The sequence below is a fragment of the Cylas formicarius genome, unplaced genomic scaffold (genome assembly GCF_029955315.1).
Source record: "Cylas formicarius isolate icCylForm1 unplaced genomic scaffold, icCylForm1.1 PGA_scaffold_2__14_contigs__length_35257938, whole genome shotgun sequence".
Taxonomy (NCBI): Eukaryota; Metazoa; Arthropoda; class Insecta; order Coleoptera; family Brentidae; genus Cylas; species Cylas formicarius.
Genome location: NW_026844319.1, coordinates 7,008,225 through 7,031,829, shown reverse-complemented (window position 1 = coordinate 7,031,829; position 23,605 = coordinate 7,008,225). Strand labels below are relative to the sequence as shown.

Below are 23,605 nucleotides of genomic sequence, written 5' to 3'. Positions count from 1 at the left end.
TTAAATAGACAAAGGGTATTTTTTCTATTTGCCGCCCAACATTATTGTGTGTATGCAATCTAAACTCTACTGCCATATATCAATAAATAGCGAAACTGCATCTAAAAAGTTTTGTTTGCCCCTAATTGAATTTGAAAATTTCAGTATCCCAAGGCCACCCTGACCGACAGAGGATGTAGAAGTGACCTAAAACAACTATTGGAAACGATTTTTCGTTTTTTAGATACCTTCCCATTCTTAAATGGTTACGTTATTTGCAGAATCCAAGAGGTTGTGCTTCCCGAGATTCTTTTTCATATCTGATCCGGTTTTGTTGGAAATTCTCGGCCAAAGCTCCGACCCGACGTCAATCCAATCGCATTTACCCAGTCTTTTCGACGCCGTCTTTACCGTAAGCGGCTAACTATTCAATTCAATTCCAGAGAGCCATTGATTGGACATTGCAGGTCGATTTTGACGACAACAAAGACAACATAATAGTGGCGATGAACTCGAGTCTCGGCGAAAAGGTGCTGTTTGAAAACGCGGTGTTTTGTCAGGGTGGAGTCGAGTTTTGGTTGAACAACCTCCTGGCGATGGTCAGGGAAACGGTAAAGAACGTAATCGCCGCGCAAGCGCAGTGCTTAGTCGATCCGGAGTACGATTTTATATCCGGATTTACTCACTTCTGTGGTCAGGTTTGGGTCGCACACCATCTGCTCAAAATCTTTTAAACTGACGACAATTTAATGCAGGCCGGATTGGTCGGTATCCAATTGCTGTGGACCAAGGAGGCGGAATTTGCTATACGCCGAGCGAGAGTTGACAGGCTCATCATGAAACTGACCAATCAAAGATTCTTGGATCTACTGAACCAGCTTATCGATCTGACGTCAAAGGACCTAACCAAAATGCAACGGACTCAGTACGAAACCATGGTCACCATACACGTGCATCAACGGGACATATTCGACACGATGTGCAAATCAAAAGTGAGATCTTTGCTAGATTTCGATTGGCAACAGCAGTGCAGATTTTACTATAACGACGAAAACGACGACGTGCTGGTAAAGATCACGGACGTGATATTTTTATATCAGAACGAGTATCTGGGTATTACCGAGAGGTTGGCGATCACACCGCTGACGGATAGGTGTTACATAACGTTGGCGCAGGCCATCTGTAAGTACCGAAACCAGGGTTGTGGGTGAAAATTTAGAGATCGCTTGTAGGGATTAACATGGGCGGGGCCCCGGCCGGTCCCGCCGGCACTGGCAAGACGGAGACGACCAAGGACATGGGTCGCGCCTTGGGCAAATTCGTGGTAGTGTTCAATTGTTCAGACCAAATGGATTTTCGAGGACTGGGAAGAATTTTCAAGGTGCGTGCACCCTTTGATAGAGTATCTTGGAAATTTTGGGTGTGTTGGGATTTGGTTCTTTAAAGTCCTTCAAATAGAAATGAATACTGGGAGACACTTATTAGATGTCCCTAACATCTCCAAACTTACTATTTGCCAAACTTCTCGATTCTTCCTGCATCGATTGTTAATAAATCAAACTTGCCGACAACCGACGCAGGAGGAATCCAGAAGATTTGCAAAGGATATTATAATAGTCTGTAGAAGTTTCTTTCAAAAATTAATAGCCCCTTCCTTCTGTGGCATGATGATAAAACTTTTCTGTAACATGTTTTTTAATGAATTTATAGTGCCAATACTGATTTGTAATGTCGGATTTTGATTTGTTTAGGGCTTAGCTCAGTCTGGTACGTGGGGTTGTTTTGATGAATTTAACCGTATCGAACTGCCTGTACTGTCGGTAGCGGCACAACAAATCTACATAGTTTTGCAAGCGAGAAAAGAGCGGAAGCCAACTTTTATTTTTATGTATGTGGCCCTCCACACCAAAAGGTCAATTGCATTTAAGAGCGCTTAATTTAGGGATGGAGACAACGTTTCGATGAACATCGAATTCGGCATCTTCCTGACAATGAATCCCGGTTACGCGGGACGTCAGGAGTTGCCTGAAAATCTCAAGATCATGTTCCGCAGCGTGGCCATGATGGTACCCGACCGTCAGATCATCATCAGGGTAAAAATGGCATCGTGCGGGTTCAAGGAAAATCTCATATTGTCCAGGAAATTTTACACTTTGTATCAGCTTTGCGAGGAACAGCTTTCGAAGCAGGTAATTTCTGGACATCGGCATTATGTTTGTTCACTGTGCTTATATTAGTGATAATTTAAACGTCTATTAATTAAATGAGTCTATTCTTTATGTTCTCGCAACAAACAATTTCGTGTTCTAGTCTTTTTTTGATAGTTGTCGAATATTCCAGGCGCCCGTTTTGTGTAGATGATGTTTGAAGTTGCTGTGTCCAATTATCTTTTGGACATTTTCGGTATTTCTAGTAGACATAATAACGTTTCAGTAGGTTTTATTTTCGAGTTTGTGTTTGTTTTTTGTCAGAATTCTGTTTTCTTGTAGCTGTTTGACAGGTGATATTTGAAAGTTTGTTTTTAAGATAGGGTTTTTCTAAATCGTCTATTATAGAGTTGCTTCTTATAGAACCCTCAATGTTCTAGACTCTGCATTAACTTCTTTATAAATTGGCGAAATTATTTTTTTTTATTATCAACTTAGTGGACTACGGAATGACGAAACAACCGATTCGACAGCTTATGCCATAAATGTCGTGTCAAAATTATCATTATGTATATATATATATATATATATATATATATATATATATATATATATATATATATATATACTTGTTTGGCAAACTATAAGAAACAAATTTCGTTAGGGATAAATTGTTTAAAATGGAAATGTTGAGTCAGGGGTAGATAAGAACTGTAAATCGAATTCATAGGCTAGACCGCACCATTTCTACAAAAATTGTTATGATCGACAGGAACAAATATTAAGTGTGATACATCAGCTATACCAAACTTTTTCTAGCAACTTTGAGTGATAACTCGATCAACAGATGTAAAAAAAGCATCAATTAAAAAGCTTTCTACATTAAAACAAAACAGCACCTTTGTACAGATCTCAGTTGTCTCGAGATTAAAGACCTACGTGTTCGGTGTTTGCTAGTCTGGTCTTGTTATTATTTAAATCATATTTACACCCCTGAAATGATTTCCAATACATTTTTAAAAACTTTCTAATGGAAATTAAAATTGCCAAATTCCTTAATTCCTTCTAAGGTTATAGAGTTAGTTAGTTGTTCACATTTTTGTAGAAATTAGTAAATTTTAATATCAACTGCAGAACAAACTAACCAAATTTAACACAAATTATTGATTCTGGTTAGAGTAGTTTTGTCTTTATTGTACTTCTTATTCGTCCGTTGTTGAATAAATAAATGAGGTTGTATGTATACCTCCGTCCTTTTTTTCTGATGCCGTTTCGAGCTTGGGAGCTATTTCTAATGGTATCTACAGAATGCAGTGGTGTAATACCATGCCAACCCACAAACGCAAAAAAATTAATATAACTTTACTTTAGAACTTGTATAAATTCCTATGGGTATTAAACACATTCAAGTGTTTTACCTAACAGGTGCATTATGATTTTGGTTTACGCAATATTCTTTCCGTTTTGCGAACGTTGGGAGCACAAAAACGAGCCCATCCCGCCGATACGGAGGAAACTATAGTCATGAGAGTGTTGAGGTAAGCGATGCATTTATCGATAGTCCAGATTTCAGCATCAATATTTAAGGGACATGAACCTAAGTAAGCTAATAGACGAGGACGAACCGCTTTTTCTCTCCCTTATCGAAGATATGTTCCCGGGGATAAAATTGTCCACTCATGCCTGGAAGGAGCTGCAAAAAGCCATTACCAACGTATGTCAACAATCGGGTTTGATCAATCACCCCTCGTGGAATTTAAAAGTCATTCAACTTTACGAAACTTCTTTGGTGCGTCACGGGCTCATGGTGCTGGGTAGGTTCTAAGTTATTTTTGGTATCTACTTTGTACAATAAATGGTATTCTAGGACCCACCGGAGCTGGAAAAACGAAATGCATGCATACCTTAATGAAAGCCATGACGGAGATGGGTCTCCCACATAGAGAACTAAGAATGAATCCAAAGGTAGACGTTATTTTGTAGTTTGACTTATACAGGGTGTTTTCTAAATTTAATGACGGGGCGATCTTTGGGTCCATTTTATAAACAAAGCTTCATATGAACCTATGTCTCATACGTCTTAACTTTTGAGATACAGGGTGGTAAAATTTTTATTAGATATTTTAATCAAACTTGGCACACATGTACTCCTCTAATTTCCCTTAAAATAAAAATTATTCTTACAATCTCTAATCATTTCTACACAAATTTAAATTCTTGATTATTTTCTTTAAAAAAATGAAAACTCCTTCTCTGCATGGTCATAACAATATCGTTAATATGACAGTATGCAGAGGAATTAGTGCGACGGATTAAATAAAATTTAAGAGATAAAATCTGCTCATCAGTGAAACCAGTGGAGTGCCACTGACTGCTTATCAGCAAATAATATTTTGGTTAATTACTTCGCCACTGTACCGGTTAAATCGAGAACTTTTTTTGCGAAAAATAAAATATCCATTTGAAACAAAATATCTAGTTTTTAGTTACCAACTAGTGTCCATCAGAAAAAAAAATTATAAGACTTTTTTTTACTTTAACAGTTTGAATGAAATAACATAACATCCTTACAACGAGGTAAACAATCAATAATAACAACCTTTTTGAAAAAAAGTGGAACATAGACACTAAATAAGTTGTTGAAAGTGTCCTCCACCTTGCAGGAAACAGACTTGAGCTCCTTTCTTCATATTGCCGCGCACTCTTTGAAGTATACCTCCAGTGTTTTTTATTAAATCGCTGGAAGCTCTTATACAGTGTTCACTGGGGTGCGATCAACTAGACTCTTAAGATGCCCCCATAAGGGATCTGGGGACCGCGACCTACCCATTGGTTAGTTTTTAGATTTAAATATTCTCTTAGTGCAACACTAAAGTGAGCAGGCGTCGTCATGCATGAACCATATTCTGTTCCTAATTAAATATGATACTTATTCTAGTAATATTGCCAAATCCTCTTCTAAAAGCCGGCGATAATTATGACAGGCAAAGGATCCAATTAAGTAATTTCCAACAATTTCAGCCCAAACATTTACCGAATGATCTTCATATTTAAATTCTACAACTGCATTTTGGTTCTCATCGGCCGAAATGTGATTATTGTGGAAATTTTTGATTGCATTTCTGAAAAAGTTAGCTTCATATATAAATAGTATTTCTTGATCAAACAAGTGAAAAACCATTGACAAAAATTTACACCCAAGGGAAAAATTCTGGGAAGTAACGCCTGGACTTGTGAAAATTTCTCAAACCAAGACCAAGTATTTTCGTCAATAGAATTTAAGACTGTTTCTTCAACTTCCGGAGTTCTTACAATTCGATGGGCCCTTTTTAAATGATTATTTGCCCACAATGTATAATCGCTTATTATAGACATAGCCTACTACAATGATAAACAATAATTATAAAGATTTCAAAAATACACCTCAGTGTTTATGTAGTTCGTATTCATGCTTCGATTTTTTAAAGTCTTTTAATAGATAGAAAATTACTTAAGAAATATTAATGATAATAATTCTCTGTGTGCTGCCATATTAACGATATTTTAATATTTTTTATTTTAAGAGAAATTAGTGGCGTACCATCTTGTCTGCAAAATAGATAGATGGAATTCGGGAAGCCTGCTGATACATAGTACATGTGTGCCAAATTTTATTAAAATATCTAAAGTGGTATTACAGATATTAAAAAATATATATTTTATTTTTGAAATATTTACCACACTCTATCTCGAAAGTTAAGACGTTTAGGACATATGTTCATATGACGTTTTTTTTTAATGGACCCAAAAATTGTCCCCTTTATTATTGACATTCAATTAGAAAAAACGCTGTATATTTTATAATTACGGTGATACTTTAGGCAATCACAGCCCCGCAAATGTTTGGTAGGCTCGACGTGGCCACCAACGACTGGACTGATGGCATATTTTCTACTTTGTGGAGGCGAACGTTGAAATTTAAGAAGACCGACTACTGCTGGTTAGATTTTATTTATTATCATGCGCCAAGTTTTCTTAGTTCTCGATTAGGTTGGTACTGGACGGACCGGTGGATGCAGTTTGGATTGAAAACCTCAATTCGGTATTGGACGATAATAAAACGTTGACGCTCGCAAACGGCGATCGTATCGTAATGGCCGCCAACTGCAAATTGGTTTTCGAACCCGACAATGTTGACAACGCTAGCCCTGCTACGATTTCGAGAATGGGTATGTCTGACTCTTTGTTCATCTATTTTCATATAGTGGTAGTGTATGGTGTGGGTAAAAACTAAATTTTCAGCAAAATCTTTGTGAATTTTTCTGGTGTAAGTTTGATCTATATAAAAACCTGTAATGTAAAAAAATGTAAACAAAATGGCACCCAGTCATTGGAAAAAATCCCGAAAAAAAATGGCTTAATACCGGGACTGAAAATGAACGCTAGAAATCCTGAAGTGTTACAGCATCACCTACAAATTGGAGTGGTACCAAAAATGACGCGACAGTTGGGAGAGAAAACGTTCCTAGCTGAATTGAATGCAGAGCAAGATACAATAATGGTTATTGGAAACAAATATAAACTTCGATTAGTTAAGAAATCAAAGGGAAGGAAACTTAAAATTGCGCACAAAAAGCTATTAGCAGAGATGAGTCAAAGACCAGGGAATACTAAAGGAATCCGAACCAGAAAACTGATACAAATCGTTTTCAGGGAAAATATTACAAACTTGGTAACGAACCCGGCTATGGTAAAGGAATTCAGGAGGAACGAAGGTCCACAAAAATACAAAAAAACAAGCTTGGAACTATAAAACCACAAGATAAGAACGATGAACTGACAGGTGGAGAACATATTTTCGAAGTTGGATGAATAATCCTGGAACCACAACTAGAGCAATCTCATAGAAGATTCAAAAAACGAAGAAGCATACACGACCACATCTTCAGTATCAAACAAATTATGGAAAAAGTACAAAACAGCGATACAGAGAGCCATCTAGCTTTCCTAGACTCAAAGAAAGCATTTGACAAATTTCCAAGATATGCGGTGAAAGAGAGTTTGATAGAGCGAGGGCGTTGAAGGAAGACTAACTTCAGCCTAATGTCCATGTAACAAAAACTGCGTCAGAACCAACAACATGGAATCAGAATACTTCCCATTAAATGAAGGCGTTATTCAGGAAAGCGTTTTGAGTCCGCTACTATGTCACTTGGTTATGGACGATGTAATAAAATAAAAACAAGAACCAGTACATCCGGTTTCTTAGTAGGCTATAAAGATGTGGAACCCATTTGAATACGTGAGTGTGCGTTTGCAGATAATGAGGTTGTATTTGCAAGAAATGAAAGTGAACTTAAGACCTACAAATCGGGAAAAACAGGTTTAAATGAAAAAAAAAACATAAAATGAATGAAGCAAAAACGAACATTATGGTTACATACATAAATAAGAATAGAGCAAGTTGAACTTTTTAAATATCTGGAAGTACAACTATATAGTAACGGATACCACTTAATAGAAATGCGAGAATAGAGATTGCCTCAAGACTATTTTACATTTTAAATTTAACCTTCATATTAAGGAAGGAAATATGAACTAAAACCAAAATAACTATATACACGACAATATTCATTCCAACTTTACCATTTGAATGCGAAAGGTGTCTACTTACCCAAAAGGCAAAAACTAGGATTTAAGGCACTCAGATGAAGTACCTACGCAGGGTCTTAGTCATCACAAGGAATCCGAAATGACGCCGATTAGAGAACAGGTTATCAGAATATAGAGAATATACTAAGACAGAGAGGACTGGGATAATGGAAGCAGCTAAAATGGCACTAGATAAGAAGATGCACCTTACACATACACTAAGATACACCTTAGGATAGATAGGTTAAGGTTAAAAGGTAAACAATAAAATTCTAGATTTAATAATTGCTCAGGTGCATTGTACGGTGCAAAAATGTGTATATCATATTGTGGGTGATTATGCCCACTATGTGCCCCATGAACTGGAGTCGCGTTCTACTAGTGATAAGCCTTTTTATAATGTAAGGAGAGCAGATTTTCTTTAATGTATTCAGATAATCTTTAATGCATTCTAAACTGAGACTTGTGAAGATATTGGAGTAGTTTTCGGTGTAAACATGGCGATGAATTTAATTTCCCAAAATGTTTTAACAATTTTTAATAAACATCTTCCTAAAAAGAAACTTAAAAAAATCCAGAGTTGAATAAAATAGGGTTACGGATGACCATAAATTAAATTAGATCTGTTTATTTACACACTAGTAACCATAATTTTCAAGTAGGTTTCTCTGAAAATTCTTAAGTTCTCCTATATCTCTTATCCGTCCTGGAAAAAGACGTTATTACTGCAATATCAAAGATAAAAAATAGGAAAATACTAGGTCATAACCACTTTCCCCGTTATATTTTAAAGGGTTGTGAAGACTATCTGGCCAACCATTTGACTTAATCTTTAGTCTAGGAATAATGTCACAAACATTTGCAACTTAAAAATAGTTGGAATAGAATTATCGCCCTATAGTTGTCTTATCTAATGTGGCAATTATTTTCGAAAACATCTTAACAGCTCGATTAAGTGTACACATAAAGACAAAGTTATCAGACTTTCAGTGTGGTTTATAAAAACGTATAACCTGCTGATCATATTAATTTCTAGACACACACATTTCTTTAACAAATTTTATCATATATTTCATTTTGTCTATTAATATCTTTTTTTTCTATTAATAATATCTATATGTTAACTCAATTATTTCAATAACTTATTTAAATTTATATTTTCATTACATTTTTTTCATATTAAGTTTATTTATACAATTATAATCTTTTTTTTTTATTTTTTAATGTTTTAATAATTTAACTCCAAAAAAATATCTATTTAATTTTATACTGTATATTTGATTAACAAATATTACTTCATTAATGGGACTACTGTTACTATTTTTCTTTAAATTAAAAAATTTATGTTTAAGAGACTCTTAACCTTCAAAGTTAATAATATATTTATTTCTAATTCTTAATTTAGTAAACTATAAATGTTAACTTCCTTTGAACTGAAAATCCTATTTTCTATTGACCATATAGTTTCACAATTTATTAATTTTAATGAATAAATGATTATATTAACTAATCACAAAGATAATTGGTACACTATATTAACATTCCTAAGTTTTACTTTCCGAATCGAATTAAGAAGTCCAAAAACTTTTTTTGTTTTTGACTTCTACCTCGCTGCCTAACCTTTTTAGTAATTTGTAGAATTATTAAAAAAGGAAAGGGTTTTACGGTCTACCTTCCTCTAGCATCTAATATTGCCCACAGAGGTAGATCAATTGATTTTGCAAGTTTTAGCCGACACTTTGCAGGAATTCCCTCTATTATAGGTGCTACTAATTTGATTAATAACGAATAAATTAATATTAATTATGAATATATACCCCCTAATATACCAAGAGATACGATTTCTCTATTAACTTGGGCTTTTGTGTTACTGCTCTTTTATTACTTCCTTCTCTACCTGTTCTCGCAGCAGAAATAACCATATTACTAACTGATCGAAATATCAATTCTTCATTTTTCCATCCAGCCGGTGGTGGAAACCCAATTTTATATCAACATCTATTTTGGTTTCTTGGTCATCCAGAAATTTATATTTTAGTTTTTCGAGGACTTGGAAGAATGTCTCATATTGTTTGTTTTTCAAGAAAGAAAGTAAAAAGACGCTTTTGGAAATTTAGGAATAATCTCTGCTATAATAACAATTGGACTAATAGGATTTTTAGTTTGAGCTCATCGTATATTTACTTTCGGTGTTGAAGTTAATACATGGGTTTACTTTATTTTGACTACTAAAATTATTACTTACACTCTATGGAACTAAACTAAATTTTTAATATACTACACTATTTTGCGAAATCTAATAGATTTTACAGAATTTGTTACAAATATCATTGCATCTGGTGTCTTTACAGATTTTGAAAAAGATTTTGACAGGGTTCATCATATGACAGTAATATTGAAACTAAGTCAGGACTGATGCCTTTTATTGCACTCTTATTTATCAATTAATTTTCAATGAACATGAACTAATAACAAAATAATTTTTCAAACACGCTTCATCAGGCATGGTGTTTATGAGTTCGTCGGTGCTTCCTTGGTCGCCAATTTTAGATGCGTGGCTGAAAACTAGGGCCAACCATGAAGCCGATACTTTGCGTTCCCTTTTCGGAAAGATTTTCGAAGACTTACACACCTTCGTCCAGACAAAACTGAAACCCAAAATGGTTATCAAAGAGGCTCTTTACATCAGGCAGTGTTACGACGTACTTCAAGGAATCTTAGATGTATCTGACGAACCGAGTAAGTAGACTCGATTTCTCAGCTTGCAGCTCGTTACAAGGCTTACTCTGCAACGCAGGAGTATGGACCGATAAACAGTTGGAGAGGTTGTTCCTTTTTTCGCTTATGTGGTCGCTCGGTGCGCTGCTAGAGCTCGACGACAGATCGCTGCTCGAGGCGTTTGTTCTCTCGCATCCCTCCAAGTTTGATTGGCCGAAATGTAAAGAGAACGAAACTATTTTCGAGTACGCGGTCAGTTCGGACACTGGCAGGTGGGACCATTGGAGGCAGAGAGTGGAGGATTTTGTCTACCCAAAGGATTCAGTTTTGGAATTTACCAATATATTGGTGCCCAACGTGGACAACGTGCGGAGTGCTTTTCTTATCCACAACACCGCCAAACAGAACAAAGCTGTTTTATTAATTGGTAAATCCAAATTTATACGGGGTGTTTCACGGCTGAGGGTCGCAAACGTCGAAGGGTGCATTGGATTGTTCTAAAAAAATTGTTAGCTCCATAAGCGATCTAAAATATTTTTAACGCTGCAGCGTTGCCGCTTCTTCGAAAAAGTAGCATCAACATTAAAGTTTAAAATTCGACTCCATGTATATTATTGCATTTTGTGACACGCTAATACTTTATAATTGTTTTTAAATAATTTCCTATACCTATCTTTTCAGCGGTTTTTGAGAAAATGATTATTATCTTCACTTTTCCAATAGCTGCAATTAAATGTTTATGACTGCACTGAAGCCTGTAGAAAGTTAAAATTTGGAACATAGCTTAGTGAGGCATCGAACAGAATTTGTTAATATCGAAATTAGTTCTACATTATACAGGGTCGGTCAAACTAATGGTTTGCCTACTAGATACAAAAATGGTGAAAAGTGCATTTTATAAATGGAACACCCTGTATATTCTCATATATTCTAAGAGAAAATGTAGCTATCCCTAAACCTTTTCTGGTTTCTGGAATAAACGTCGATAGACTTTCAAATGCTGATGTAGTTATTTGTCACGTCTGGCTGATCTCTGGCGGACTTTTGATTGAAATTTTTCGACCTGTTTCTAACATTCTTGCACCTTATACTCTAAACATTTGCTGTCTCGAGAGAAAGTTTATTTTTAACCATTCTTAGATGTTGAGAGATTTTAAGACAAGTAGGCAATCTAATTTAAATATTATTTTTTAAGATATTTTTATATTTTGAAGATACGCATGCGGAATAATCAAAAAAGAAACTGCCTGAGCCATTTATACAGGGTGTTTTCTAATTGAATGTCAATAATTAATTGGGCGATTTTTTTGTCCATTTTAAAAAGAAAACGTTATATGAACATATGTCCTAAACGTCTTAACTTTTAAGATTCAGGGTGGTAAAATTTTAAAAAATAGTGATAGATAATAAATCTCTAAGGCGTTAAACTTAATGATTGCACAAAAATTAAATAGTAAAAAGAGGTTATTTGACGTAAATCGAAAACAAAATACAAAACAACTGCTTATGCCAAGCACACGCAGGGCAAGTGACTGCCCTGCGGCTGACAGGTTTCAGCGAGCGTTGTGTGCGTGGACGGTGGCACCCTCTCACCGATCGTTGCTGGTCACTTGCCGAACTACGGCCCAGACTCGCGATCCCCATTATGAAAAACAGCCAGGAGCGCGAGTGTTGACTGGTGATGCTAACACGGCCAATCCTGACACTTCGGCGTCCCGACGATCATCCAACAATCTACTCTGAAAATCTATATTTTCATTCAGAGAACCACATTACGTAACAAACACAGCTTGGTTTAACAGAATCAACGACATCGTGCTACCGACCGCCTTAAACAACACGTAACAGGCGCATTTATTTACAAAGCATAAGATTTCAGCCCATAAATTGGCTCATAACTCAACATAATAAAATAGTTCGATAATCATTAAAACATGACATTGACTCAGAGGCTGAGACTAGATCAACTGAAAATATTAACTTTAATTATAACAGTACAGTTTAAACACAGATTCAGAGGCTGAGTCCTGTGGCATGGCTATGACGTGTCTGACGCAAAACACGAGCTCAGGAGGCCAAGGCACTTCAGCATGATCAAAACATTAATAGATCAAAACAATTCAACAAAGTTTAATGATACAACATTACCTCACTTTTAAGATTATCTAACTCATTCCATTTCGGCACTCGAAAACTGTCGATTTACAGGTCCAGATTTAGTCAAACGATCGGTCAATGTAGTTAAAAGAGCTCGCCGTTCATTAGAAAAAAAATTCAAAAGAGGGTATTTGGATCGATGGAATGCTCACTTTTGGTTTGTCGACAATCCTTATCCCACAAAGAAATGGGATTTTCAAAGAAATTTAATTTAAATATGTTTTGATTGTTAAAAGATAAAAAAGTAAGTTTTTTGCAAATTACCTTCAAATATTAAGAACAATGGTAAATGATTTTCTCGAGAATCCTGGTTTTCATAACTTCGAACCGTTTTGGCCGTGGGATTGACCAGCAAGATCGCTTGATCTCAGGGCATTAGATTTTTATCTATGAACAAGTAAATCCTTCTGAAACGGAACACTTCAAACATCTAATGTAAAAAATGGATCCATCTTTTTGTGTGCAATTTTTATTTTCAGTACCTAATATTGTTTTAATGTAAATAGCTTTTAACATGTTTTTCGAAAAATGGTTTGTAAAGCTTATGTTAATTCTGGAAAGTTTTCTCTTGCTCGTGTGATATAAATCACGTTAGGTGTCATTAATTTTTTGCATGTTCTGGATATAGTTGCATTTTCTGTGTATATAAAACAAATTTATTAAAACATTTTGAACGGATTTAATCGACAAAACTTTCACCATAATCAATAGTGAATAAATCTTTATTGAACTGGCCAACGTAATCCAGTTTTCAGAGAAACTTATTTCAATTTCAGAAATTTAATTTTCTCTTTAATATACAAATCATTAGTTTTGACCAACCTTCTATAATGTAGAACTAATTTCGATATTAAGAAATTCTGTTCAATACTTGCCTAAACTACGCGTATAATTTTAACTTTCTACTGGCTCCGGTGTCGTAGTAATAAAAATTTAATCGAAGCGATGTTTTGGTCGAAAATTAAAGAAACTATTTTTCTCGAAAATCATTAAAGATAGATAAAGGAGCGTATTATTCAAAAACAGTCATAAAGTGTTAGCGGATTGAAAAATGAAATAATATACATGGTGCCCTATTTAAAATTTTAATTTTGATGCTATCTTTTTGAAGAAGCGGCCATGTCGCAGCTTTAAAAATATTTTAGATCGATAGAGTGGAACTAACCAAGTGTTCAACCAACCAACACCCCGTATATTGGGAAATAATCATTTGCTTTCTTCACTTTAGGTGAACCCGGTACCGCTAAAACCGTTATGATCAAAGCTTACCTCTCCACTTTTGACTTAGATTACAAACTGAGCAAGTGTTTTAATTTTTCTTCAGCCACCACGCCTAACATGGTCCAGGTGATTCACCTTAAATATTTGTTAAATTAAAACTCACCATTTTAACGTACTGCTTTTAGCGAATCATCGAATCTTATGTAGACAAAAGGGTTGGTACTACGTACGGACCTCCGGCTGGCAAAACGCTTACCGTTTTCATAGACGATATTAACATGCCGGTAATCAATGACTGGGGCGATCAGATCACCAACGAGATCGTACGGCAATTGATGGAAAACGGTGGATTTTACAGCCTGGATAGACCAGGCGATTTCTCCTTTATTGCCGACGTCATGTTGTTGTCGGCAATGATTCATCCGGGCGGTGGTCGAAACGACATTCCCCACCGATTGAAGAGACAATTTTGTATCTTTAATTGCACTCTGCCGAGCACCAGTTCAATGGATTTGATATTCAGTAATTTCAATTTTGCTGTTTTTCTTTTTTTATGTTGACTACTATACCATGATAAGCAATTACACAACTATACCCTGTAAACATGAAAAGAAGACATATTTCGAGATCAACGAGGACATCTAGTATTGTTAGTTGGTCAAATAACCATTCTCTCAAGATAAATGCCAAAAAAAAACTAATGGAACAAAGAAAAATAAAAAGAACTCGTCGAACAAGACCTTTCATAAGTTGATAATTACAGTATACGTCCCGTTCCACAAGTTAGAAACCTTGTATTGACAGTTGACAGCTCTTTGAGATTTAAACCACACATAAACAATTGCCTTAAATCGGTACGAACCCTGCGTTAGACATACGGAGAATTCAGGTAATGCAAAATTCGTGTTTGTGATATCAGACGAAGATAACATATTTCTCATAAATTATGTGGTTGAACATGAAACGGAGAAGAATCCTCCATGCCGCGTGTATGTTTCATAAAATCGTATTAAACATAAAGCCATCCTATAGTATAATAGTGGACGCCCATTCAACATTAATATTATACAGACATATGCTCCAACAGCAGACAAACCAGCAGCGAAAAGAGAAGAATTCTAAGCTCAATTAAGGGACATATATAGGTGATTATATATATATATATATATATATATATATATATATATATATATATATATATATATATATATATATATATAGGTGATTAAGAAAAATGAGATAACCATTATAATGGGTGATATGAACGCAAAGATTGGTCAGGGCCAAGTTCAGGATACCGTTGGTAAATTTGGATTAGGCGTGAGAAACGAAGCAGGAGATCGATTGCTAGAGTTCTACCAATCCTTGGCAATACATAGTTCCAGCTACTACCAAGGATTCTATACACTTGGAAATCTCCGCAGGATAAGGATGGTCAATTTGTCAGGAATCAGATTGACTATATAATGATTAACAAAAAATTTAGAAACTCAGTAAAATCAGTGAAAACTTACCCTGGAGCTGACATCGTGTCGGGACACACAGGCTAAAAACAATCTGGGAAATAAAATTAATGACAACCTAAGGTTAATGGCCCAAAATAAGGACGACGATGAATGCACACTATGGGACAACATAAAAGGAATTTTACAACAAACCAACAAACAAAAAGGAAAGAATGGATGACCGATGAATCCTGTGCTTAATGGAACAAAGACGGCAAAATAAAAATAATAAAGTCAGATACAAACAACTACAGCGAGAAATTAGAACAAAAATCAGAGTAGCAAAAAATATTTGGGCAAACCAAAAATGTCAGGAAATTGAAGACCTGGAGAAGAACCACGATAGCTTTCAATTAATAACCAACCCATAGAGAGAGTACACCGCTTTAAGTATTTGGGAAGCTGGATAAATGACGAGTGGGACCCAGATGAAGAAATTAAGACAAGAATAGAGATAGCCAGGAGCATGTTTTTTAAATTAAAGTCGCTTCTCACAAGTAATGATCTTAACCTGAAAACACGCAGGAGAATAACACAATGCTATGTTTTGACTACCCTACTTTATGGTGCTGACTTTGAAGGTCTCCAGCATGCGAAGGGTGAAAGCTTTTGAAATGTGGCTCTTTAGACGGATCCTTATACCATGGACGGATCGTGTAACCAACGAAGATGTGCTAAGACGAATGGACAGAGAACGAGAATTACTAACCACTGTCAAAAGAAGGAAAGCCTCCTATTTTGGCCACATTTATAGAAATAAAAAATATGCCGTATTACAGCTGAGCATGGAAGGAAAGATAGATGGCAGGCGCGGTCTGGGTAGAAAAAGATTTTCATGGTTGGAAAACCTTCGAGATTGGTTCCATGTACGTGATGCCGTAAATCTAATACGTATGATTGAAGATCGCGAGGAATTCCAAAGCACGATTGCCAACCTTCACTAGATTGAAGCAGGCACTGGAAGAAGAAGAGATAGTATAACCTGATTTTCCCTCGTAATAATCGCCAATTAATTTCCTTCATAGGTTCTGAATTCCTAAAGATACAACAGAATTTTTTCGTTTGAAATCAGTAAAGTGTATAGTAACTATTGTGATTCACTGAAGCAGAAAACTTGTCACAGTTAAAAAAAAAACTTAAAACACCCTCTTTTATCAGAACGATGTTTATCAACTAGAAAAGTAATTAGTATTAAAAAAGAAATAAATAAAAATAAAAATAAAACCTAGTACATAAAAGCAATTTTGAGTGCTTCAAAAGTCAATAAATGTGCATAATTCTAACCAATTTGTTTAATTGATAATTATTATATTTTTATATTTATAGAGGGTGTTTTCTAATTGAATGTCAATAAGTAAGGGGGCAATTTTGGGGTCCGTTTTAAAAAGAGAACTTGGGTAGTAAAGTTTTCAAAACAAAAATATATATTTTTTAATATCTGTAATACCACTTTCTTGTAAAACAGTCAATTGATCTTCTGCTTCTTTTTGGCACATTTTTTACTTTTGTTAGTAAAATTTTTTGTTTCGTATTTTGCTGAATTGTGCTGGAAAATAAAGCCCAATTTATTTATTATATTTATTGTTTAATACTCACTTTCTTGGACCACACACAATGCACTTTCAATTCAAAACAAGTTCTCTAGTAAGCTCGATCATTGGATTTGAATATTGTTTTCAGGTGAAATCGGTTGCGGCTATTTTTGTATCGAAAGATTTAACGAAGAAATTGTCGAATTTTTGCCCAAAATGGTACCGCTAACCCGCCACCTGTGGCAGAAGACCAAGCAAAAGATGCTACCCACTCCCGCCAAGTTCCATTACGTTTTCAATTTGAGAGACTTGTCCCGTATATGGCAAGGAATTCTCACTGCGCAACGTGACGAATGTTCCACCAAGGAGTCTCTGTTGAAACTATGGCGGCACGAGTGTGAACGAGTAATATCAGACAGGTGGGTTTCGATTATTTTGAAAAGCCACATCGTTTCTAATTGCGTATCGCTAATTACTGTGACCTTCTCTTTCACTAGATTCACAGTTGTAAGTGATAAAGAGTGGTTTATCAATGCGTTGAGACAGCAGGCTCTTGAGGAACTTGGCGAAGACTTGGAGCACTACACGGAAGAACCGTCATACTGGGTGGATTTCTTGAGAGATCCTCCTGAAGCCACCGGCGACGAGCCTGAGGATTTCTGCTTCGATGCCCCTAAAATTTACGAAGAGATTCCGTCGTGGAGTTTTTTAAGAGAAAAGTTGTACGGTAAATTATTTTATAAATTCAGTTCATCAGTTCAAACTATTGATCAAACAAAACAACAAACCCTACGGAACACGAAGATTTAAGATTCATTAGCACAGTAGCATAGTACATTCGAAAATTTCTTGACAATCACCAAATTAACCAGCACAGCCTTAGTAAAGATCTACAATAACACCAGCGAACACGTGAATTTAATTAAAGGAAAGGGGACTGAAAAATTCGATACACATTGTTTTTGTCAATGTAGAGGGTGAATCAACGACAGGTAAAATTTGTTATCTCATTGGATTCAAAAGTTATAAGAAAATAGTAAATACAAAAGTGGTAAAGATTGTTCGGATGCACAATATATAATTATTTTAAAGTATACAGGATGGTTTAAAAAAGCGTGGGGAATAAAAGACACATTTTTTTAAAATAGAATACCCTATGTTTAAGTTTTCTTATGAATTTGTTTTGAAATTCTTAAAAACTTTTTAAATAATAATACATACCTAAACCCCACAGTTTATCCAATATTTCGATTTTTCTCAAAATATAGCAATTTTCACACTTTTTACACACACAAATTACGATAAAATAATAATAATAATGTGTTTTTCTGTGTTTAAGTGTGTAGCATAATTAGAATCTAGACTATTGTCTTTAAACGCTCTTTTATGTTCGTTAATGCGTTTCTTGAAGGATCTACCTATTTGTTCAATATAAAAGTTTTCTATGGTGGTATGGATACGTGGATGATGTCTTTCCTTGCTTTGTTGGAACGGACAGACAATTGAACTCTTTTTTAAATTACATTAACTCAATACATAATCGTATAAAATTCACTATTGAGATTGAACAGGATCACTCTATTAATTTTTTAGACTTAAATATTACGAAAGCGCAAAACAAATTAGATTTTTCAATATATCAGAAACCTTCACACACGGATACAGTCATACATAACAGCTCAAATCACCCTTATACACACAAAATGGCTGCATTTAACTCTTTTATACACAGACTTCTTAATATGCCACTCTCAACAGAAAATTACAACAAAGAACTTATTATCATTAAACAAATTGCACTCAACAATGGCTACAATCCGTTCATTATCGATAAAATTATAAATAAAAAACAAATCCAGACAACAGTGAACTCAATTTATCCGAAACCTAATACAGAACACGAACAATTTAAAAGAATTCCATACAGAGGAGAACCCAGTGAAAAAGTTTAAAAACATTTGTCAAAATCTGCTTTAAAAATAGCTTTCAGAACTAACAACACAATAGGTGTCTACAGGTTGAAATGCGGATCATGTCCTAAAATTTATATTGGACAAACAGGTAGATCCTTCAAGAAACGCGTTAATGAACATAAAAGAGCGTTTAAAAACAATAGTCTAGATTCTAATTATGCTACACACCTAAACACAGAAAAACACATTATTGACGACAATTTGGATATTTTACATGCAGCCACAAAAAGTATAAAACTGAATTTATTGGAAGCCATGAATATTAACAAAATGAGACATTCAAATGTATTGCTTAACGAGAAATTAAATTTAAATACCTCCTACCTTTATTGTCACACTTCGAAGTGTTTTCGGAGCGCGAGCATTGAAGATGCCAAGTGAGATTTTGGCGAAACGTCTGCAGGATTCCAGTCGGATGCAAGATTTGCAGGATTCCAGTCGGATGCAGGATTCCAGTCGGAGTTCAACGAGCGAACGGATGATATCCCGGAATATAGTGTCATCATATATATATATATATATATATATATATATATATATATATATATATATATATATATATATATATATATATATATATATATATATATATATATTGGTTCCTTTTGGTTCTTGGGTTAAAAGCGATTAAACGGTCTTAACACTCATACTAGGGACGGGGTGCGATCGGAATGTTGCAATATAATAACTAATTAAAAAAATAAGTTTAACAAAAACCCAAAAAAAAAAAACAGATCAAAACAAACAAAATTCAAAACTATGCGCTTAAATTAAAAAAACAAAACGTTTCTGAAACAACATAAAGAACTCAAAATTTTGATAAGAGATAAAACCTGGGAAAAAAAGTTATACATTTCCCATAGCACACAAGGAATCCATCCCTCTAAGACCAATAGTATCATGTATCCAATCACCCTTTGAAAAACTCAAAAATTTTTAAAGAACATCTTACAAAACGTTTTACATAAAAATAGATACTATATTAAAGACTCTTGATTTCAAAAACAAAATTAAAAATATTTCTCTACCCAACGATTACATCCTAGTTTCATTAGACGTTTCTCTATACACCAACATTCCAATAAATATTGCTAAGCAAGTAATCACCAAAGAATGGGATAACATTAAAATCTTTACCGATATTCCGCTCGATGACGTTTTAGAAGCAGTCGAAATAACACTAAAATCAACCTATTTTGCATACAACAAAGTTTTTTATCAACCAATCGACGGATGCGCCATGGGCGTTTCAATTTCCAGCGCCATCGCACAAATCGTACTGGAAGATTTGGAGGAGTCGGTCCTTAGCAATGCCCTTTTTTTACATACCTTTTTTCTACAGATATGTAGACGATTGCATCACGGTCATACCAAAAAACAAACAACACGAAATTCTTCAACTCTTCAACAGCTACCATCAGAAATTACAATTTACAATAGAAATAGAGTCCCAAAGTAAAATCAACTTTTTAGATTTAACCCTTCATAATTTAAAAAAAGGAATTAAAACCGAGTGGTACACTAAAGAGACCTGGTCTTCCAGATACGTTAATTTTAACTCCCAACACCCTATATCCCAAAAAAAATCCGTAATTATTGGCTTGGCTGACCGTACAATTAAACTCTCTGATCCGGATTTCAGAGAAAAATCGATTACTAAAGCGAAACAAGTATTAAAACTAAACAAATATCCGGAACGATTAATTAACACTATTTTCATTAAACGTATACACCTATTCTATAACCAAACTAAACAAAAAAAACAACACCCAACAAAAACAAAAAAATAATTATCTTTCGCTTCCTTATATACCCAATATGTCTGAAAATTTTAGCAAAATTTTTATGAATCACAACATTACTATTGCTCACAAAGGATACAATTTAGTAAAAAACATTTTCAGTAAATTAAAAGACAAGATACCGAACGAAAAGAAGAGTCACCTCATTTACGAGATACCTTGCAAAGATTGTGAGGGTGTGTACATCGGTCAAACAAGTCAGTACCTTAAAAACAGAATTAATAGTCACAAATACGACAAAAAAAATACGACTGCTCTGAAGAGTCATTGCGCGGAAACCAAGCATTCTTTCAATTTTGCGAAAGTAAAAATTCTAAAAACCGAAAATAATACAAAAACAGGGAAATTCTGGAAATGGTTGAGATCCAAAAAAATAAGAACTCTATAAATTCGAAAACAGACACCAACAATCTCAGTAAGCTATATTGCAACATTCTGAAATAAAACAACAATGAAAGATACAACATAAGAATATATTAATATAAAATTATAATATATAAAAATAATTTAAAATATATAAAAAAAAAATAATTGAACAAAAACACTCTGTATATCCTCTGAACCTTGTACCAAAGCAATCGTGCTTCGTACGATGTTTTTACAGTAACGGCGACGCGAGCAAACCTCGCGTATCGGTGTTTTTTAAACCCTTATATGTATTTTAACTGTTTCGTTAGCTTTGTGTGTATTATGTGTGTGAGTGCCGTATACAAATCATTTTTTGTTGGACTTTTATTTTTTATCAGGGGCATGACTTTTTTATTCTCATAGTTGGAAAAAAACCAAAACATTAATAATATTTCTAGGCACTATGACAAAACCAAACGCTTTTAAAGTATAGAACTTCCATATGATGCTATCTCTCTAATTTTAAGATTTGTGTTTGTCTCTTTTTGGTAAGGTTCTTTGTAATTCCGTTTATATATATAGAAAAAAAAAAGATCTGTACTATAACATAATTTTAGACTGTATCCCTTTCTGAAGGTCATAGAAGACCGAAACGTCAATATATGGACAAAAATTTGAATCGCTTTTAATACAAAGACCTATAACCCAAGAACCAAAAGCTAAACATATATATAGAGAAGGTCTAAGAAAAAACAATATATATATATATATATATATATATATATATATATATATATATATATATATATATATATATATATATTCACGTATCGATTCACGGATGGAAAAATGTGATGACACTATATTCCGGGATATCATCCGTTCGCTTGTTGAACTCCGACTGGAATCCTGCAGACGTTTCGCCAAAATCTTACTTGGCATCTTCAATGCTCGCGCTCCGAAAACAGTGTTCGAAGTGTTTTCGGAGCGCGAGCATTTAGTTTGGTTATAGAATAGGTGTATACGTTTTTTGAAAATAGTGTTAATTAATCGTTCCGGATAGTTGTTTAGTTTTAATGCTTGTTTCGTTTTAGTAATCGATTTTTCTCTGAAATCCGGATCAGAGAGTTTAATTGCACGGTCAGCCATGCCAATAATTACGGATTTTTTTGGGATATAGGGTGCTGGGAGTTAAAATTAACGTATCTGGAAGACCAGGTCTCTTTAGTGTACCACTCGGTTTTAATTCCTTTTTTTAAATTATGAAGGGTTAAATCTAAAAAGTTGATTTTACTTTGGGACTCTATTTCTATTGTAAATTGTAATTTCTGATGGTAGCTGTTGAAGAGTTGAAGAATTTCGTGTTGTTTGTTTTTTGGTATGACCGTGATACAATCGTCTACGTATCTGTGGAAAAAAGGTATGTAAAAAAGGGCATTGCTAAGGACCGACTCCTCCAAATCTTCCAGTACAATTTGTGCGATGGCGCTGGAAATTGAAACCCCCATGGCGCATCCGTCGATTTGTTGATAAAAAACTTTGTTGTATGCAAAATAGGTTGATTTTAGTGCTATTTCGACTGCTTCTAAAAAGTCATCGAGCAGAATATCGGTAAAGGTTTTAATGTTATCCCATTTTTTGGTGATTACTTGCTTAGCAATATTTATTGGAATGTTGGTGTATAGAGAAACAACGACTAATGAAACTAGGATGTAATCGTTGGGTAGAGAAATATTTTTAATTTTGTTTTGGAAATCAAAAGAGTCTTTAATATAGTATCTATTTTTATGTATAACGTTTTTTAAGATGTTCTTTAAAAATTTTGAGAGTTTTTCAAAGGGTGATTGGATACATGATACTATTGGTCTTAGAGGGATGGATTCCTTGTGAAGCTTGGGTAATCCATAAATTCTGGGTGGCTGAGAAATAAGAATTTTTAAGCTTTGCGCTGTGCTATGGGAAATGTATAACTTTTTTTCCCAGGAGGACACTAAGTCGTTGTTCTTTCTCTGAAAAATAGCTGTTGGGTCGTTTTTCATTTCTCTGTAGGTGGTATTGTCTTTTAGTAGATCTAGCATTTTTTTGTCATACTGAGCGTCCGTCATAATAACTGTTTTATTTGTTTTATCTGGTATCAAAATTTTGAGTTCTTTATGTTGTTTCAGGAAACGTTTTGTTTTTTTAATTTTAGCGCATAGTTTTGAATTTTGTTTGTTTTGATCTGTTTTTTTTGGGTTTTTGTTAAACTTATTTTTGTAATTAGTTATTATATTGCAACATTCCGATCGCACCCCCGTGAGTGTTAAGACCGTTTAAAGAAGTTTCGATACCTGCAATTATGTCACTGATTGGCAACTGATCGGATCGTTCTAACGGTGTAGCAAATTTTTTACCAAGACTCAACACTTCATTTACGTATTCCGGAATAACGGTCTCTGTTGGATTTTCCACCCAATCGGTGACACAAATATCTGGATTTTCGTTTTTTTTTGTATAATTGTTCGAATTTCTTAATGTTTTTGTTTTTAATTTTTTGGAACACGAATTCGGTTTTTTTTGTTTGTGTCTGTCGATCAAAATTGTTAATATGTT

The 23,605-nt window shown here is 34.5% G+C and overlaps 1 protein-coding gene across 7 annotated transcripts in view; it reads left to right on the top strand.

Annotated features, from left to right (window-relative positions):
• The window catches only part of LOC132698470 (dynein axonemal heavy chain 8), a 110,571-nt gene that overhangs the window by 66,361 nt on the left and 20,605 nt on the right, over positions 1–23,605 (top strand). For 6 of the 7 annotated variants that reach the window (XR_009618377.1, XM_060664536.1, XM_060664532.1 and 3 more), the window contains 17 exons: positions 261–391; positions 447–677; positions 735–1,161; positions 1,212–1,360; positions 1,731–1,867; positions 1,922–2,168; positions 3,552–3,664; positions 3,714–3,940; positions 3,994–4,091; positions 5,987–6,105; positions 6,156–6,334; positions 10,260–10,496; positions 10,555–10,902; positions 13,861–13,979; positions 14,039–14,375; positions 17,039–17,309; positions 17,388–17,617. Coding sequence is in view for 6 of the 7 variants with exons in the window: in XM_060664536.1 (XP_060520519.1) it covers positions 261–391; positions 447–677; positions 735–1,161; positions 1,212–1,360; positions 1,731–1,867; positions 1,922–2,168; positions 3,552–3,664; positions 3,714–3,940; positions 3,994–4,091; positions 5,987–6,105; positions 6,156–6,334; positions 10,260–10,496; positions 10,555–10,902; positions 13,861–13,979; positions 14,039–14,375; positions 17,039–17,309; positions 17,388–17,617 (3,600 nt within the window). In the remaining variant the exon portion in view is untranslated. The remainder of the gene's footprint in view (positions 1–260; positions 392–446; positions 678–734; positions 1,162–1,211; positions 1,361–1,730; positions 1,868–1,921; positions 2,169–3,551; positions 3,665–3,713; positions 3,941–3,993; positions 4,092–5,986; positions 6,106–6,155; positions 6,335–10,259; positions 10,497–10,554; positions 10,903–13,860; positions 13,980–14,038; positions 14,376–17,038; positions 17,310–17,387; positions 17,618–23,605) is intronic. The other variant, XM_060664533.1, reaches the window with a different exon arrangement.